At 32.2% G+C, this 19,989-nt stretch overlaps 3 protein-coding genes across 6 annotated transcripts in view; all 3 read left to right on the top strand.

Moving 5' to 3' along the window:
- The window catches only part of LOC149487874 (uncharacterized), a 64,373-nt gene that overhangs the window by 23,363 nt on the left and 21,021 nt on the right, over window positions 1–19,989 (top strand). The window lies entirely within an intron of this gene.
- Window positions 365–8,165, top strand: LOC149487876 (uncharacterized). 2 transcript variants are annotated; one of them, XM_089695904.1, is made up of 4 exons: window positions 365–554; window positions 992–1,175; window positions 5,533–5,745; window positions 7,669–8,165. In XM_089695904.1, the coding sequence occupies exons 1-4, from the start codon at window positions 418–420 to the stop codon at window positions 7,903–7,905; spliced, it is 771 nt and encodes a 256-aa protein (XP_089552030.1). In that variant the 5' UTR covers window positions 365–417; the 3' UTR covers window positions 7,906–8,165. The 2 variants fall into 2 exon arrangements, with proteins under 2 accessions (XP_089552030.1, XP_089552029.1); XM_089695903.1 differs by having other exon boundaries at window positions 365–569.
- LOC149487873 (uncharacterized) overlaps window positions 8,987–19,989 on the top strand; it is a 34,572-nt gene continuing 23,569 nt past the window's right edge. For all 3 annotated transcript variants that reach the window (XM_089696573.1, XM_089696572.1, XM_089696571.1), the window contains exons 1-2: window positions 8,987–9,205; window positions 18,249–18,430. In XM_089696573.1, coding sequence (XP_089552699.1) covers window positions 18,317–18,430 — 114 coding nt within the window. In that variant the 5' untranslated portion in view covers window positions 8,987–9,205; window positions 18,249–18,316. The remainder of the gene's footprint in view (window positions 9,206–18,248; window positions 18,431–19,989) is intronic.

Genomic DNA, 19,989 nt, shown 5'->3' with positions numbered 1-19,989 from the left:
ATATATTTTTATTGATATATTTGTTGAACGAAGTAAGCGAGAAACTATCAAAAGCCGCTTTTTCTTTCGAAAAAGCGACAAAAGAATGGAGTATGACTCCATTGTTTTTTAGCGATAAGGTCGTTGCTTGTGTATGCAATCATTAAACCAATTTCCTGTATAAATGAATAACTTAATATTAAATCCACACAAGCAAAGTAAGTACCACATACTAGTCAAAGAAATTTTACTAGACGTTAGGAACACGCAAATTAAATTTACAAGCCACTTGACAGCAACACGACATTGTTTGCAGAATCTATTTCATGCGTGCTCCCTTTGCGTTAAGTGAGATGTATCATTTTCAAGAAGTCAGTCTGTTTGACATCACCTAGCTGTACACATTGATACATAATAAATTTGAAATAAAAAAAGACTATGGCTAAGAATATATTAGTGATGTCCTTCCACGGTTTAGTGTTGGTCGGTGCGATATGTTTCGCGTTTTGGGCGACAGGTGCGAGCGCGCACTACGACACCGCTACGCCCTACACGCCGCCCTACGCGAAATACAAGTACATACCCTTGCAGTAAGTTATTTTATTTGGTTATATTTTGAATTTGAAGACTTGATAGTAATACAAGTTCATTTTTGGGCTATCATATTACTACAAAATATAATGCTTTTGGTGAGCTTTCGTGTTGTACAGCTACTGTAGATAGCGTGTGAAGTTAACATAAACATACCATAAAAACATTAATTTGTTTTATTTATTTTATTCGGAAATAAATATATTAATTGATCAATTTTAATGTTCGACTACATACCTACTCATTTTAATTTGATTCTATTAGGTACCTATGTAGAGTTTTAAAATAAGCGTAATAAATAACTTAATAATTATATTTAAAGCTTATATACATTGTGTTAATATACAGTCTTAACAACTAAAGCTTTCGTTCATCGATTCAATACAACTATTTCATTAGGATTATACGTAAATAATTACAGCGGTGACGTCGAGGATGCACCATCAGCGCCAAGTGAAGAACCGGCATCGTCAGGGATGCCTCCATCAGAGTTGATACTTACAGCGTTAAGGACAGCCCTGGATATAGTCAGGAATATTAATAAGAAGAAAGCGGAGACCACACCGATTATTGCTAATAATACAAGTTCATCAGTTATTAATAAGGTAAGTCATAAATGAATAAAAGAATGAGAATCTATCTATTATTAAGCTCCGATGCAAACTTCGATCCGATAGGGTGTATACTGTATAATCTTGTTAGTTTATCTTGTCTATTTATCTCTATGTAGGGCTAAAACAGGTACCTAACTCGATGTATGTGCAGTTTTTAAATGAAAATATTGTGTTTCATAACAATATGATAGAATAGGCAATAATCGATACGAAGTTGATTAGAATTCATTATTATTAGACTCTTTTGTATGTTTTTAGTGAATATTACAGAAATAAGCCGAGAATCGTCCTAATTATACGATTTTTTTGCATCATTAATCTTTCGGATGTAATGCTGTAACGTTGATTCATTTTCAAATTCAACTTATTTGTAAACCTATTTAAACCAAACAATTGAAATAGGGACAAACAATTTTATATTATTTAGTAATTTGCCACGTGTCAGTAATGAGCAAAGAAACACGAATAAGTTATTATTAATCATGTCTTGCACATACCATTATTATATTTTTCAAATATTATAATAGGTATAGAATTCTGATAATGATACTATTTATTCAATATGTTCAATAATATAGTGTAACAATAGAATTCGTTAAGTGAAAACCAGGTCATCTTAACGGGACCACTTGAAGTAGGTGACCAGGTGTCTTTGGCGCTAATTGTCCAGTTTAGACATTCCTGTTTGTATAAATAGTTGTGGCACTTTGCAAGATGCTGTCGACTTGTTTGCGTTTCGTGCATAGGATTTGTGTTATCTTACAATTTAATGAATTAACTTCTTTGTCCATTTTGTGGTTTGGGAGACTTGAATGTACATAAGTTATTAGTATTCTGAACGCATATTGTAATCCTAAAAACTTTCTTTTTCGAAAAGGAGCATAGTTTTTCCCGTATTCGAGCTGGAAATTTTTTGATAAATGTTTCGACACTTCTGTAAACTCTGTAATGCATAGGCAACTTCACAAAGAGTTAGCTCTACTATGCTCTTTTTTAAACTCAAACTCAAACTCAAACATTTATTTATTCAATTAGACTTCTTCTAGAAGCACTTTTGAAACGTCATTAGGTACATATTTTTAACATTTACCACCGATTCGGAAAGCAGTATCTACGGAGAAGAATCGGCAAGAAACTCCATAGTTGCTCTTTTTAATCATATCAGTTTTACAATTTTACAAATTACATATGTAACATCATAATAATTATATTAACATAATATGCCAAAGAACTGTCCTGTGGTTTTTACGCGACAACCCTCCATGGGTTTTTATCGTCCATATATTCCTTAATACTGTAATAGGCTCTCTGAACTAGTACATTTTTTATATAAGTTTTAAATTTAGAACAACTAAACTCTTTAATATTATGAGGAATTCTGTTGTAAAAGCGTATACCTTGACCCATAAATGAATTTTTAACTTTAGCTAGCCGGAAAAATGGCATTTCAATTTTATTTCTGTTTCTTGTGTCATAACAATGTCTATCTCCGACTTTTGTGTGTAAGTAAGCGTTATTGTGTACATATAAAATATTATTAAATATATACTGCGACGGTACAGTAAGGATACCAGTATTCTTAAAGAGATCTCTTAGTGAGTCTCGAGCACGCAAATTATATATAGAGCGTATGGCTCTTTTCTGTAATATAAATATAGTTTCTATATCTGCAGCCCTGCCCCATAGCAGAATTCCATAGGACATTATGCTATGAAAGTAGCTAAAGTAAACCAATCTAGCCGTTTCTTCATCGGTGAGATGCCTTATTCTTCTAACTGCATATGCAGCTGAGCTGAGCTTAGCAGCGGTGGTGGTAACATGGGCCCCCCATTGAAGCTTCTCATCTAATGTCAAACCAAGAAAAACAGTCGATTCCACAGGGTATAATACCTCCCCGTTTAAAATAATATTCCTTTTCACCTTTTTTACATTTGGGAGGATAAATTCTACACAATTTGTTTTTTTTGTATTTAATAGTAAATTATTAGTATTAAACCAATTGGATATGCGTAAAAGAGCAGAGTTTACTTCGTCAACATTTGTGTCATGTCTATCCACATTAAAAATTAATGAGGTGTCATCTGCAAACAGTACTATTTCACACATATCCTCCAAATAATAAGGTAGGTCATTAATATACACTAAGAACAAAAACGGTCCTAAGATAGATCCCTGCGGAACACCTATGTTAATCGGCGCACCGCGAGATTTCTCTCCATTAACGACAACGGTTTGTACCCTGTTCTGAAGATATGAAGCTATGAGATCCTGAGCTAAACCTTTGATACCATAAAAATTTAGTTTCCGTAATAGAGTGGAATGTTCTACACAGTCAAAAGCCTTAGAAAGGTCACAGAATATCCCCAAAGCATTCTTTGAATTTTCCCATGCTTTGTATATATGTGACAAAAGAGCTACTCCGGCATCAGTGGTAGAGCGCCCCTTTGTGAAACCATACTGTTTGGCGTGCAGTAAACCATTTGATGCAAAATGACTACTTAATTGGTTTAAAATTAGTTTCTCGAAGACTTTGCTCAAAGTTGGTAATATGGAAATTGGCCTATAGTTATTACTGTCTTCTTGGTCACCACTTTTAAATAAAGGAATAACTTTGCTAAATTTTAGTAAATCAGGGAATATACCACAGTCACAACACTGATTAAATATAAACGCCAGTTGATTGGCAATGTTTTCTATGATATTATTTACTAAATTTACAGACATACCCCAGAGATCACATGTTTTTTTTAAATTTAATGTTTTAAAAGTTTTAACAATTTCATCAGCAGTCACGTGTCGCAATTCAAATAATTTGTTACACTCAGCAACATGATCCCTCAATAAAGACTCTGCAAGCGCTGAAGACGAATTTAAATTCTTAGTTATACTAGCAGGGATATTACTAAAGAAATCTTCAAAAGCAAGCGCAACATCAGCACTTTTGTCAATGACCCTACCAGAATTGACAAGTTTTATGGTACTATCATTCGATTGGCTTTTGCCCAATTCACCATTAATAATTGTCCAAACCGTTTTAACTTTATTGTCAGAGTTGCGTATTTTATCTCTGACATACAAACTCTTGGCAGTGAGACAAACTTTTTTAAATGTTTTTGAATAATTTCTAACATAACTAAGAAATGACAAGTCTTTGTTATATTGTTTCATACCATATAACTCGTAAAGAACGTTCCTGCATCTGTGTATACTAGGAGTTGCCCATTGGCTGAATGGTAAATCCTTGGTAATAGTTAAAGATTTAATTTTAAATATTTTTTCATATTCACTATGAATGAACTTAAAAAGATTTGTAAACATTTCACAAGGATTTTTATGAAAGGATTGATCATTCAGGTCAGGCAGTTTATTATCAATATTATTTCTGAATGTATGAATGCCTTTCCTAGTTATAGGCCTAACATTAATTCTTTTAATTGTAGGTATGCAATCCCATTCAAAAACTACTTTCTGGCCACAGTGATCCGAAGTTAGCGTGTTGAGAATATATTTTTCTAAACATTTGCAATCACAGTATATATTATCAATACAAGTTGCAGAAGTAGGTGTTATTCGTGTGGGTTCATCAAAAAGTTTATACAGATTAAATGAATGAAACAAATTAACTATTCGTGTTGCCGTTTGTGTGTGTGAAAGTAAATCAATATTAAAATCACCACATACTATTACCTTCTTTTTACTCCTGCCTAAACGCTTTAATATTTCTTCCATGACTGTCTCAAACAAATTATAGTCACTGGAAGGAGGTCTGTATACGCAAACAATAATGTAACGCTCAAGCTCAACACAGGACAGTTCAATGGTGCGTTCTACAGAAAGGCTAACAATGTCAGTTCGTTCCTTGCATTTTAAACTATTGTGTACAAAAATAAGAGAACCTCCATGAATAGCATTTGTCCTAAAGTATATACTTTTTAATTTATAATTATCAATATTTATTAACAACTGACATTGTTTAAGCCAATGTTCTGTTACACAAAATATTTTAATTTTATTATGATTTAAAAATAATTCTATTTCTAATAATTTGCTAGCTTTACTCTCTTAATGTGCAGTGGCGGGAGAATTAAAGAACTAACGTTAAACCCGTGTGCCAGAAAATTGTGTAATAACTTTAAAAAAAGACGGGTCGCACTCTGGGAATGCTGGCAGAAGTGAAAACGCGCGTAGTAGAGAATAGTAAAAGTATAGTATAGCTGTCTACTCTCCATCCGTCTTACGCTTTATCGATCAGGTCACGTGTCCTGACGCGAGTTTAAGATTTTATACCCATTACAGAAAAAGTGCTCAACGCCGCTAAAGAAGATATTACTTCAAAATAAATTTTCAGCTCAGACGCAGAAAGCCGAGTAATGGCACGGCTGTCAGTGGAAGAGGCTTTGAGGACTACTACGACGAGCACCATGACCACCATTACCACCACGACATCGAAACGACGACTACGCCAAAACCCATGAAACAGGGCAGATACACCGACCCGTGGGCTGGATACTATGACTGGATCATCAATGAAGGTTCTTTCAAATTTTGGAGCGTGTTTCAAGTGAGTTTCGATTGATTTTTTATTATTAATATCTTAAGAAATAGACTTATCAAGTAGTCTTGTAGGCTTTTATGTATTAGTGTTCAACTTAACCAAGGTGGAATTGTCTCTATTGAGAGATCACATTTGTAAAATTTAATAATGTCATTTTGGAGATAATGCTTTAAACGGAATCCTTTGTCGCAGGCCAAAGTTATTGTTACAAATTGATATGACCTCTAACGCATTGTAGCGCATCGTAGCGAAAAATTATTGTTGTTAATTACTGATTGCAAAAACAAAGATCCCGCTGTCCAACCGAAAGTTAGCGACGAACTAAACTCATAACATTGACACACTTCGTGTTGATGGCCTCACGCAACATGAACACATCACACAGGGCGAAATATTGCTTTGCCTAGGGCCTTGTTTGCGCTATTATTGTCTATTTACCTGTTTACTGCGTCTTCGAGACACTTATGACAGAGGACAAAGCAATTGTGACTTCATATTGTCGTTATTACATAGAATTCCCACGTTACATGAATTATAATATGTTATGACGGTGTAGTTATCGAAACACGTCGTCAATTGAGATGTTGTCAGCCATCGTGATATTATTTTCACGGTCATAATTTAAGTGCTTCTTACTTCAATGGTTCCGGATTTTTTGTCTCTTCTTATTGTTGAGTGGATTATAATGGTAATCTTCATGTCTTCCTTTTGGATTTAGTTACAAGAGCACCTGCAGTAGTCATTGTTGTTTATACAACCAAATATTATTTGCATAATCTTTCCTTGAATTTGATTTTTCTTATTCAATACAATAACAATTTCATAATCGTACTATTAATAAGCTAAAATTATGAAATAATTTTCATGAATATGTTCATAAATTGAGCTGTTCATGTAATTTTTAATTTCACATACCTACCCTACCTAAATGGTATTTATCCACTTTAGATTTTCAAACTATCTTCCCAGTTCGTTTTCAATTTCCCATAAAATTTATTAAATTATTTGAACTGTTTTATAATTTCAATGCTTTCTAAATATAAAATTCTTCATTACATATTCGTATTAGGATCGACAAATTGCAAAAAAGCTTTTATTGTTTCAAGACGCTGCGTAACCATCACGTCCATATATTATTTCCTTATTATTATTTGTGCGGCGTGCTAACCGCATCTTTATTGAGTTAGAAGTCAAAGGAGCTATTATGTTGTACTCCGTGATATTTCGGTGGCAGGCTGCGGCCTGCGAGCGTGCAGGTCGTGCTATTGAACTTCCCATAAAGCCTGTAAACCATCTGTTACTGACAAAAAATAAACACATATAATTCAAGAGTATTATAGTATATAGTAGTACCTACATTTCCGCTTTGATTGTTAATGAACAATAACGGTAGTTAATGCGAATTGTCTTTAATTAATCGATGTTGCGGTTGTTTTCTTATCAAGTTGTAAACATAGAAAACTGATTGTAAATTTATATTTAATCGATGGTTTTTTTCTTAAATTTATTCGCAATCGGTTATCGATCCCAACGTTAACTGCTTGGTTGTATTTATATCAAACACTTTATAAATAATGTTACTTATCTCGTAATATAATGAAGTATAGCATACGTACTGATTTATAATCTGTTATTATACAGGTATGGTATATTCCAATGTCCAATTAAGTCAATGTGTGGAATATTTAATAAAACGTGACATGTATTATTAATGAAATCATCAAAAGCATGTATAAATTGCATTCCCGATTCATAAACAATTATTAATTAATTGTATGATCTAACAATTATATTATGTATATTACATTGAATATGTAACATTATTTTAACGCATTGATAAACATGTAGAGTATAATAATAACAATACAATGTTAATTAATACCCATTTTACCTAAATAATAATAGTAATTTAATAATTTTCAATTTCAGTTATTTACTGCAGCCCTTCTGTTGTACGCGTGCTTTTCTGCTATTTACTACGCAAAATTCAACCCTATATTGCCTGACTACACCATGGAATACGACGACTATTTCCTGGAGAGAACCGTCGGTAGAAAAGCAAGGAGTGTGGACCCGTCAGAGACGCCATCAGGATTAAGTTGGATTAACCCTACTATGTTCCAATTTATTTTGAATGCCATTTCTCAACATTACTTGGAGCAGTAATCTTTAGTCATTTTATAAATTCTTCAATATGAGGAAACGACAGCATCTCTATTTTAAGTTAAGTCAACATAACGCTCTTGTTTCCCTATATTAGAAGTTTTAAAAACGATTTGATAGAACTTAATGTTATAAGTCCTTAAATCGGGTTTAAAGAGTAATTTACATGTAATTTTATAAATCAATTCGCATTATGTATAAGGAATAATTTGCTCAATTTTAGTTCCTAGTGAACAAAGTAATAAATGATATTATTTTAATGATTCGGTCTATTTTATTCTGCGGCTCTAACTCATAAATATCTGCAGAAAGATAGGTCTCTACAACGACTATTATAGCTCAAGGGTACAATGAACTTATCCTTCATTTATAATCACACAAAAAGTCCACAACAAAAAGTGACCATCAATTTTTATTTGCATCCAAATAACAGGATGGTATTATTGCGCTCGCATAAGAATAAATGAAAATATTATTAAATTTGTATGTGGCTGTAATTGTATTATGTACGAATGTAATGCAGAAAAAAAACAGGGTAATCGCTGACGTGGCGTATCGTTTTAAACATAAAATTATAAGTGCATTGTACGAGTACGTGTTAGAAGTGCGAAGGCGCGTCGTGTCCCGGGTTCGACGTCCGGTCTCTCGGCCGCAGCTAGGATCGCAGGATGCTATTACTGTTCGAACCTTCAACGGCCATTGTTCCTCACGACTCTGCTTAAATTTTAATTTGAAATCACCATTCGTTTAATGCCATTCGTAACGGTCCGTAATTTAGCGTTTCTTACCTTCGATTGCATAAATCTTCATGTTGTTATTTATACTTATATAAATATTTTTATATTTGATGTCATAAAATTAGGTAATATGGTAGGTATGGTATCTTACTATTGGGAACCAAAATTCTTGCTTGACCGAAGTGCAAATCGGTGGACAGTCGCCAGATAACATTATCGTAGATTGCGATAAATTTTGATTTAACGATTAAGCTATCTCTGTGAGACCACAATTTCCGTACTTTGTGGTCTGTCCATCGCTTGACTCAAGATGACCCCGTTATGTTTAAAGAGGCTGATGTATTTTCTGAGTAGTGCTGGTGTAGTGTGAGCTTGAACTCGGTCGGGTTGTAACGTCGGTAGCGCGCACACCCCAGAGCTCGGCTGCGGCGCTCGGCTGCGCATGCGCATTTAAAAAAATTAAACATTTGAACCGCGGTGTCTCATTGTTGTTTATATTCGAACAGACTAAAGTGAAGTGTTTGTTGACTATTGGAACAGGTTCCCGTTTCGAAGGATGCGTAACGGTAATTTTTCTATATTTATAGTTGATACAAAAGTTTTTTGGATTAATAGAATAGATACCAAATTTAGGTCAAGTCAACAATTATTTATAAGTTCGAATTCATATTTTTTCATTATATTTTTATAATATAATCAAAGTAATGCATTTAATATGATTCTAAGTACCTTACGTATTATAATGATATACATTAAATGAGTAAATTTAATTGATAAAATAAAAAGATATACGTTTAATTATAAATAGATTGCGATAAACAGATTCAATTAAATCTTATAAAAGTATTAAAGAACTTATCTCTAAAAATACCAATTAAATTAATTAAACTTGCAAGGAAAAGACTTCAACGCACGCCGACATATTAGCATTGATATACGATCATACAAGTTCAAATATAATGAATGATACACGATTTTGTGTGCTATTATATACATTATACATATATGTATATTTATTTATTAATTATACATATATAATTATTTAAGTTTTGTAAGTTAAGAATGAAGAAGAAGTACTATAACAGTAAAAACAAGGAAAGCTTCAAACAGGAATTTGAACTAAAAATTTAAAATGGATACAAAACTTATTAATATAACTGTTTGAAAAGTCAAAGGTCAAGTAAGGCCATGAGTTCGTAAATTAATTAGGGAATTAATCGACAGTCACTCCAGTCAACCACTTCTGGATAACCTACCGTAAATTAACTACTTTATAACAAAGTGCTAACTTCTTTATTTACAGGATAATACTTGAAACTGAGAAATTAATTTTTAAATATTATTTGGTATAATGAAATATTTTTTATCTACACTAATATTATAAAGAGGAAAACTTTGTTTGTTTGTTTGTTTGATTGTAATGAATAGGCTCGTAAACTACTGGACCGATTTTAAAAATTCTTTCACCATTCGAAAGCTACATTATTCACGAGTAACATAGGCTAGGCTTTATCCCGGAAATCCCACGGGAACGGGAACTATGCGGGTTTTTCTTAGAAAACGCGGGCGAAGCCGCAGGCGGAAAGCTAGTAGCCCAATAAAATAGTAAATTCCTATACAAATGTTATCGTATGAGGATTTTTATCCCTCTATCAAAAATACGAATTTGTCGTAAAATCTATTAATTTGATTGCACAAAACAATGTATCATAATTAGAATAATAACGCAAATGATAAATGAACCTCACCAACCAAATTCGCTATTGTGTGATTAATTCTATAAATACAAATAAACGCCGTTACACGACAGCAAAATTTAAATTTCCGAGGGATTTAATAACATCCGGTGAGTCACGCAAGTTGTATTATGTGATAACTTGCAGCTCTGTAAGCTTTGCAGACATTTAATAGATGTCACGACCTTAAGGAACCAAGATCAAGTTTTGATTGGTACAACTATGGGGACTCAGTGGGAATGTAATAGATTAAAAAAAAATAGATCAATGTGTTTTCTGTTAATAAATATTAAAAAAATGTATTTTACAAACACTCAGATGAACAATAAACTGCACATTTTACCTTTTTAATATACAATGATACGAACGACTTAAATTATTATTAGTAATTATTATTTTAACAAAATAAAACAAAGCACGCTATATTAAATAAGTAAATATTATACATAATATGATAATTTAATAATAAGCAACGTTGTGGAACCAAGGAAATGAAGCGTTTTGATACATATGTAGTTGATTTTACTTATGTTACTTAGTTTTTTTGATACAATTAATCCTCACTCTACATAAATCTTAACATATATTTTGATATAACAAAAATGTAACATATTTTTATTTTAAATTTCTTACCTTGTTCCTTATTCACATACCTACCATTTTGAGAGCCATTACATTAACATAATGATAAGCTTGAATAAGATAAAAAATAATATTTTTAACAATAAACTCGGTCATGAGCTCAATATAGTGGGAGGTCACTAATAACTAACATAATATACAAAGTTATATAACATACAATTATCTAGTAATTTACCTGTTTAAATGATAATTGTTCGTGACAAAAGCCTTTACATTTGTTATCAACATGTTCTTATATTTTTCCTCAACAAACATTTAATCTATATACTTCAATGAAACAAACCTCTACGTGACACATAATTGAATTATGGGAATGAATTTCAGCTAGCTAGTATTTATGTAGAAGTAGACCAAACTAACAATATCAGTAAATCAAGAATACTTTTATCCCTTTAATAAAGTAATAATTCGCCTTCTGTTTACAATAATGTGGTTTTATGCAGAATAAACAAACACGAAATAACAACTTTATACCCAATTATTAAAGTACAGGTTTTATTTAGGTTAATGTAACAGATTGATAACATTGAAATGTCACATATAATGCAGTGTCACTACGCATGCTGATAATACGTCAATCAACCGATAACATAGGGCTTCACGACACTGTTATTCATCGTCGGTTACCGTTCCCGCTCCTACTAATGCAACCACCATGACTTTGCTTTCTGTGACGTCACGGCTATTGTACACCAGCCATACAGTTACTGCACTATGTATTGTAATTTGTACCATATCATCGAAGTAGAATGTCATAAAGAATAGGCTCGTCGCTCGATACGTAATCTTAAAGCCATTATATTTTTATTCATTGTGACGTTAATACATATATGAAGATTACTGTTAGCTAAATAGTTCTGTCATAAGGTATAAGAATGTCTATAGTCATGCTACTGCATATCGGAAATTGGAATGTTTATGTTATCAGCTCTAAGGTGATTGTGACAAAGTGCGACGTAAAATTGCAAGTAGCTTTTCTGAGACGATAAAATTCTTTACATAAATCTGCACGGCGTCACTATCATGGCAATATATTATAGAGTATTTTTTATAGCTAAAATTCATGACGCAATTTTTTCGACCCCAAAGTAAATAATATAATTTGTACCTATCCTATATGGAGAATCGCAATGAAATTCGTCTTATAGAAAATAGTAAATAATTCTGTTTCTTTAATTGTTAGAAACATGAAGTACCTATTGTAAAAAATATTAACAAGTTTTAGAACTACTAAACTTCGTGAAGTATGTAAATTATAATATTTTGAACTCCTGTTGAACAATAATATTTGAATGGAATGAAAAATGAACGAGCTTACAACACGTGTGTTCTCCGACTCAAGATATGAATGCCCTATGTATAAACTTATATTATATAAACGCCCATATATATTATGTACGTCTCCAAAAGTTGTCTGCCAATTAACATAAGTTTGTTTACCCTGAGCAGGGTCGAGTTTCGGTGAAATAATTATAACTTTTTAATCTTCATTCCTTCTTATTAAGTGTGGAATGATTAAATATGAAGAAAGGTGTACGAGGATACTGATCATTAATTCAGGGGTTAAATACCTTGAACGAATGTAAAATAAATACTATACAAATTATATTTGTTTTATAGTATTCCAAACTTCTTTTATACGTTGCACATACGATGACAATAAAGGTAGATAATATGTAGTCATAAACACACTTATTATTATGAGCAAATAAAACAAATATCATCTTTTTCAGAAATGAAATTTAGCTGTTCGCATAACATAATGTTTAATGCAGCGCATGTGTTGTATACCGTACACGTCCGAATTCCGAGTCATTTTCGCGTTACTTCACCTACATTCCTATTGCAAATGAAAACACTGGGGATATCTTTAATCCCTTCACACATGACCTATACTTTTTAAATCATTTGGTTAATGCAAATTATATGTAAATTGAACCAGCAAATTGGCTAATTAACGTGAGCGTGAATTTACTTAATTTTTTGAAAACAAACACATTGAAAACATTTTTATTTTATTTAAAAACAAACACATTGAAAACATTTTTAAGACTATTGAGAAATTACCAATATAAATAAGCACATCAAAAGGTACAGATAAAAGTGTCTTTCCTTGTTTACTCTTAAGAGTTACCTTATCGAACTACAACGATGTATATTTTAGCATCAACAGATAATATAGAAACCCTTCGAAGGTGTGCGAGGGTCAGCTGTCACAGTAATGCAATATCTCATGGTACCTAAGTAAGGTGACATTGACATTGAGAAAAGCATGTCCGAGACCCTACGGACCACGCGTCAACGAACACAAGCATTGAACTTTGAAGGCCCATTGTTTAGTTGTTTACCCAATGTTAGATTAGATAAATTATATGTAAGGTTGAATATTAAGACTTTTTTTCCAATAAACTTGAAATCCCTTAACTTCTTTAATTTTATAGCATTTACAGATCATTGCCGAGGGATGCAGCAAAAATTAAAAAGGCCACCCTTGAAGCAAGCTTTTTTTTTAAACCTTTATGAGAGACGAAATTTCTAAATTATTAAATATCTTAACTTAAATCATAAACTACTGTTTAAAATTTAAATGGAAGCGATTAATTTTTTCGAATAAAGTGCTAAATAGTAGTAGTAACTAGTAATAAATAAATAGGTAATATCAATCACATCTATTGCTTTATATTTACCAAGTGTTAAATATTCATTGGAGCTTGTAATGTAATAATACCTACATGATAATACGTTTTGTTATGTACTAATTATTCATTGAACAACTCGACTCATTCATTAGTTAATTGCATATCAATAGTGGCTTTAATTTGCTGATGCGAAGGTCCATTGATAAACAATCAACAATTAGTTCCCACGATGTGAGCTGAGTCAAGTGGACGGGACAAGGTTCCGCTCTGGTTGAGCAAGAAACTAACTGTGCTAAGTGTTTTATTATCTAAGGGCGTTATTTATAGATGTCACTTGCCAGTGATGTGCATTGCGACGATCGCCGAGCGACAACGGCAACGCCTTTAAGTAAATTGGTTAAGAAAATTGTAATCAATTTAAATGTCGTCTATATGGTCGTCTCAGATTAGTAGAGTCAGCGTTTAAATATTAGACTTTAACAAAAATACATATAAATTAAATCCAGGTATAAGATATTACCTTCTATGAAAAGCTCTTGGATCTTAACTTCATGCACGACAGGACGAGGAGTAACAAACGCAGCGTGACGCACAACTCGTGCTAATAAAGAATACAATTATAAGGGTGGTCATTCATTTGATATGATGAGAACGTAAGTAAAAAAGTTGCAGTTATACAATAATTTAAGAATTATTTATATTTTCTATTCTACTAATTGATTTGTATCTTCGATGTAAGAAATTATTACAAAAGCTACTCTATAGATTAAAAAATAAATAAATTTGAAAGTTATGTAGCTCTACCGAGTAACAAGGGCTTAAAATAAATAACTTTTGTAATGCAGCAGGTTTTGTCATAGAAGCCTTCTTCTAGTTACAGCTTAGTGCTCTATACAGGTTCTGTTATTCACAGGTAAATAAAACTGCCCTGTGTGTATTCGTTAATAATATCATCTTATAATTAAATTTGAAAATAATGAGATAATCATAAATCAGTTATTGCGAACATTATATCAAACATAATGAGTAATAATAACATCAAAGTTCAATTAATTCTACATTCTAGTGGAACTTTTTGTAAAAACGATTTTGTTATTTCACAAATTCTACTTTGTATTTAGGATTAATAAAGGCATAATTATTTTATATTTATTAATGTAAAAGATTTAGAATTAGGTATAACATAATTTAATCTTTGGCATGCCTTATCAAAAGGAATGATAAATGATCATAAGATATCTTTAATATCTGCGAAGGCATCTAATAGATAGAAAGACTGTCTCTAAATAATTTAGGCTGATAGACGAAATTAAGTCAACTCGTAATTATTGTATCAAACTAGCTGCCCCGGCAGACGTCGCGGTCGTTCTGCCCTATTGTCCCTTCTTTGTGTTTTCTCACTTATAATACCACAAGAGCTTCAAAATTGATAAATGGAAATGCCAGATAATTTTGAAGCTCGTGTGGTATTCGGGGGATTATTTTTCCGTCCCAAATGACGGCCAATAATTTCACAATTGAATTCAACCTGTCAGTTTGACGTCAACGACCAGAGAAAATTTTCAAAAAATTATCAGTTTAATACCATGTAGGTTGTACCACGTGACGTCGAATGGTGCAATTCTATTGGTCGATATTTGGGTCGGAAAAATAATCACTTATAATACCACAAGAGCTTCAAAATTATCGGGTATTTTCCGATAGGTTCGTTGCAAACAAATGAAGGAGTCAAGTTTTTAGTCAAGGTTAAAAAATCACGAGCGCGAAGCGCGAGTAATTTTTCCTGAAAAACTTGACGACTTTATTTGTTTGCAGGGAACCTTGAGGGAAATGCCAGATAATTTTGAAGCTCGTGTGGTATTCGGGAGATTATTTTTCCATCCCAAATGTCGGCCAATAATTTCACAATTGAATTGAACCTGTCAGTTTGACGTCAACGACCAGAGAAAATTTTCAAAAAATTATCAGTATAATATGTACCATGTAGGTTGTACCACGTGACGTCGAATGGTGCAATTCTATTGGTCGATATTTGGGTCGGAAAAATAATCTACATAATACTTAAATATTCTCTACATAATAATTAAAAACGTTCACAAAATTTGTGCCGAATTGGTCGAGCCGTTTTTGGCTATTCATTTTTATAAGAGGTATACCAGGTGAAAGGTAAGACGTTTAACGAATTTAGACAGGAGCTTCTACTCATGAAACTGAACAACTTTTGTTCTACAACTTTTCTGAATTCGTAGAAAAAAATTACTTAGGACTTTGTATGGAAATCGGTCAGCTGATTAGCGAAGTTTCCTTACAAAGTCCAATTTTTTTTTACGAATTCAGCAAAGTTTTAGAACAAAAGTGGTTCAGTTTCATGAGTAGAAGCTCCTGTCTAAATTCGTCAAACGTCTTACCTTTCACCCTGTATAGGGATATCAAATTTGATTAATTTTCCTCTTTTCAAGTTCAACAATATTCAATAATATATTGTAGTAACGAGTAAAAAATATGATTCAATTTGCGTGCAATAATTTAGAGGATTTAGTTACAATGGTAGTGAGTAGTGATGATATCAGCGTCTTCCTGAAAGCAATTACGATTGAGACCGACACGCTTGGATGTTCTAATAGGATTGTACGCAATTAATAAAAACGCATAGAAAAACTGAAGCACGACTTATAACCGACATTTTATTCAGTACGTTATTCTACTGCTAATTATTGTAATTAACTTACAAAAAATAATTCTATTTTTAAACATTACCTATGTGTATAAGTTTGTTTGTCTAGTATCTATTTTTTTGTAATTTTTTTCTAATCAATGTTGTAGTTTAATACTAATTGATAATATTATTCCGTGTATTTATTAGCAAGTTTTCATTTTATCTATACTGATGATGTTAAGAACTATTATATTTTATTGACGTTTTCATTTCACCTATACTGATGTTAAGAACTATTTACATTTTATTGAAGCACCATTTTTTTGTACAATTATGCAACCAAAATAGGAGGAGCCACAATGACATGTGGTTAAGTACAGTTACGTACTAACGAGACATATAATATTCAATAATGTAAGGTGTTTGACCTAACATTTTTCGAAACGCAGTAAAAAAAGCTGTATAATCAATGTCAGAGCTAAGTATGCAGATAAATAAAGTTTGAGACAACCGGATACTGCGTTTCTTTTGAATCGATCCCGTTAGGAATTGAGTAGGTTACGTTGTGTTTAAAATAAAAGTAAACGACTTGTAACATTACATGTGTAGATATAGCATAGTATATCTACTGTTTTAGAATTTGATATAAAATTCATCATAGTTATCCTCCAAGAGTATGGGACATTTCACTGAAGATGTATGGATTTGAGAAAAACCAACAAAAAATGTATGCTAAGAAATCCTATGCAAGATTGGTGTGGCCCGAAATTTTTCAATTAACTGGGTCTATCTCGGTAATGGGCAAAATTAAATTCCTTCGTTTTTGCAGTGTTTCTTGTTAGTAACAGATTGAGAAACAACATCTGACTATTGGGTCACGTTTTCGTTTTATTAATAGTTTTATGATAGAAATAGAGCGAATTTTATTATTTTCGATAATTAATGAATAATTTACGATGATTTGATGAAAATTTAAACTTATTTTCGAAATTTGTTTTTTTTATCGCTGGAAAATTAAATTTAATGCTTCGAAGAATCTTTTCGAACTCTTTACTCTCAAGTTTGATTCCCGTCTAAGATAGAATACGGAATGCCTTGTTAATTGACACAACATAACTCAATGTTAAGTTTACGTCTTTGGCACTGCCTTAATTGAAAGCATTCCGAGATTCATATGACATAAATATAAATAGCCTTTCCAATTTAAGCTACAGAATATTCTAAGGTTAATTATAAATTGATTACATAGATGTTTAAATTAATATTTACATGATTGGTCTATCTAATTTTGATGTAATTGTTATCCACTAAAGAATACCTAGATAGCGTAATGTACATAATGAGGTACACTATGCGTTTATTTTTTAGGTCTTTCTTAAGATGGTCCGGGTATATATTATTTATACTATCGGGCATTTATATTATTATTTCATATTATACTTCATATAAATATATGGTAATTAGGAAAGCCTTAACAGAAACAAATTCTGAAAATTAACTTATCGATGAATCAGTACTGACGATAGCTTGCAAATGGCGGATATTACTTGGAATATCGATACCTACTTATCAAAATAATATAACTTATACTCAGAGTTATAACTTAATGCAATACCTACTGCATAATAATCTTTCCCGTAACTTCGAGAGCCATTAACAGTGCGCTACATATTTCTTCTATTTGAAAACACGCTCTGATAAACCTAGTTATAGGGCAGCCACCTCATGTAAATTACTAATAATCTCCGTTAACAAGATGGCAATTATAACAGTGCTCACCGCGTGCTGGCTGACGACGTAATACTACGTTTTGTTTGGTTAACTACAACTGTACACACGCTAAGAAATTGGCATAATGTCTTATGTCTCTGACACTCAAATTGTACATATGTAAGACCGTTATCAAATATTTAAAAAAGTATTTATTTTGTTTCAGATAAATATGTGACGTGTAAGGACATGGCATAAGTTCTTGGACTAAGTGTGAACAGCATACAAATCACAATGCATACCATGGATACCTTGGGCTACGGCCATAAGAAGTACAGGCCACCACTTTCACCGACCAGCTTCTACCAACATGATTATTACTCCAGACATACGACGTTACGGCCTCAGGTAAGAACATAATACGAGCTTTTCTTGGAATTTACACGCGTATTTATTCACTGAAATATGAAATTACATATTTACATGGTCGCACTGATAATTTGGTAAATCGATAACATAGCTCGAAGGCGTTCTGTGTGCCGAAAGATTTTGCCAATCATGTTTTATTATTAAGATTTTATCTAAGTAGGTACAATGTTATTAGTATTTTTTACGCATCGTACGTAGGTACCTATATCGCAATAATCTATTCTGCTTACATGGAAACTCACTCAGTAAATTTACTGCCAATTTCCATAGTACGATTTACGATAAAATATTTTATGGCAATTTATAATAAACGACATTTATAAGATATCGTTAATAATAATAATCGTAAACTTTTGGATAAGTTTCATTGGTTTATGTTTTTTAAAATGATATAATTTAATATTAGGTGCCCATAATAAAGTAATCCTAAACCAAAAATAATAATATCATTGCATGAAATGAATCCGGGTGCGACCTTAGGGCCGGTCAGTGGGAAGGTACCGTTAGACGCAACTAGCAACGGTATATAACTTCGATTGCTGAAGAGTATTAAATTAAGCCATGCGACTCTTTGATTAAAAAGAGTCAAACATATAAGGTAGTTTTATCGGTAATTTGTATTTAGGATTCAATTATGTCATTCACTAACAAAGAAGAAGAAGAAAGGTTCTACAAATTAATAGCTTATTTTAAGCCAAATTTGAGCTTTTAAAGTTTTCGATATAATCATATAATAATATCATAAAATGAAGATAGTATAACAAAGTTTAGTCTATAAGATATCCGTGGACGTAGTTCGGTTGTTAACCTTTGATATAACCGATTAAGGTTGAAGCTGTGAAATTGCTACAATTTCATAATTACTTTAGACGGTTCAGCTCAAATCGGCGGAAGGAATCGGCCAATGTTGACCGCCGTCAGCCGTTAGCTACATAATTCGTTAATCGATTAATGATAGTGTTTTGATTAGAAGGACATAACTATTTTGAGAATTCGAAATTGGTAAGAACTTTTCACGAATAACATATTACTATAATTTATTTAACGAAAGTTGTTATGATAGCTTTGCGTATTGTTTAATGTTTATAATTTACGCACATAAGGCGTGATTTTGTTAAACTCGTAAACTGGGGTAACCATTAAACGGTAATGTCATAATGGAACAATAGTACTGTTAACATTAAATATAAAATCATAGACTGTAACTAATAATATACAACGAAATGAATTAAACAGTATCTAATGATGTAATTTGATGCGTCAGCGGCACACAAGCGTAACCCGCACGCGACGCTCCAGCTCGGTCCGCACCTAAAAACCCAGGAAGCCTACCCGAGATGCTGTTAATGAATAATCTTCCGCATGTTTTATTAATTGCCTTATACACCATACCCGTGCGCGCGCTGTAGCATGCCACGCGACTGACCGTAAACGCTCACAACATATTCTTTAATTACCCGTAATAAAGATTTATTGTGATTTCGATGGGAATTTAATATTGATTGAATACTTCTAACTTGCAATTATTTTTATTAATT

Source organism: Colias philodice, chromosome 6 (genome assembly GCF_061535455.1).
Source record: "Colias philodice isolate Cphi_HAF_F1 chromosome 6, ilColPhil1 Martin Lab GWU primary, whole genome shotgun sequence".
Classification (NCBI taxonomy): domain Eukaryota; kingdom Metazoa; phylum Arthropoda; class Insecta; order Lepidoptera; family Pieridae; genus Colias; species Colias philodice.
This window is presented reverse-complemented; position numbering and strand designations above follow the sequence as displayed.

Excerpts from the sequence above, each read along its gene's own strand:
- LOC149487876 (XM_089695903.1), top strand. The coding sequence starts at position 418 with ATGGCTAAGAATATATTAGTGATGTCCTTCCACGGTTTAGTGTTGGTC. Across the intron at positions 570-991 it reads TACAAGTACATACCCTTGCA|CGGTGACGTCGAGGATGCAC; the intron begins GTAAGTTATTTT and ends AAATAATTACAG. Across the intron at positions 1,176-5,532 it reads GTTCATCAGTTATTAATAAG|CTCAGACGCAGAAAGCCGAG; the intron begins GTAAGTCATAAA and ends ATAAATTTTCAG.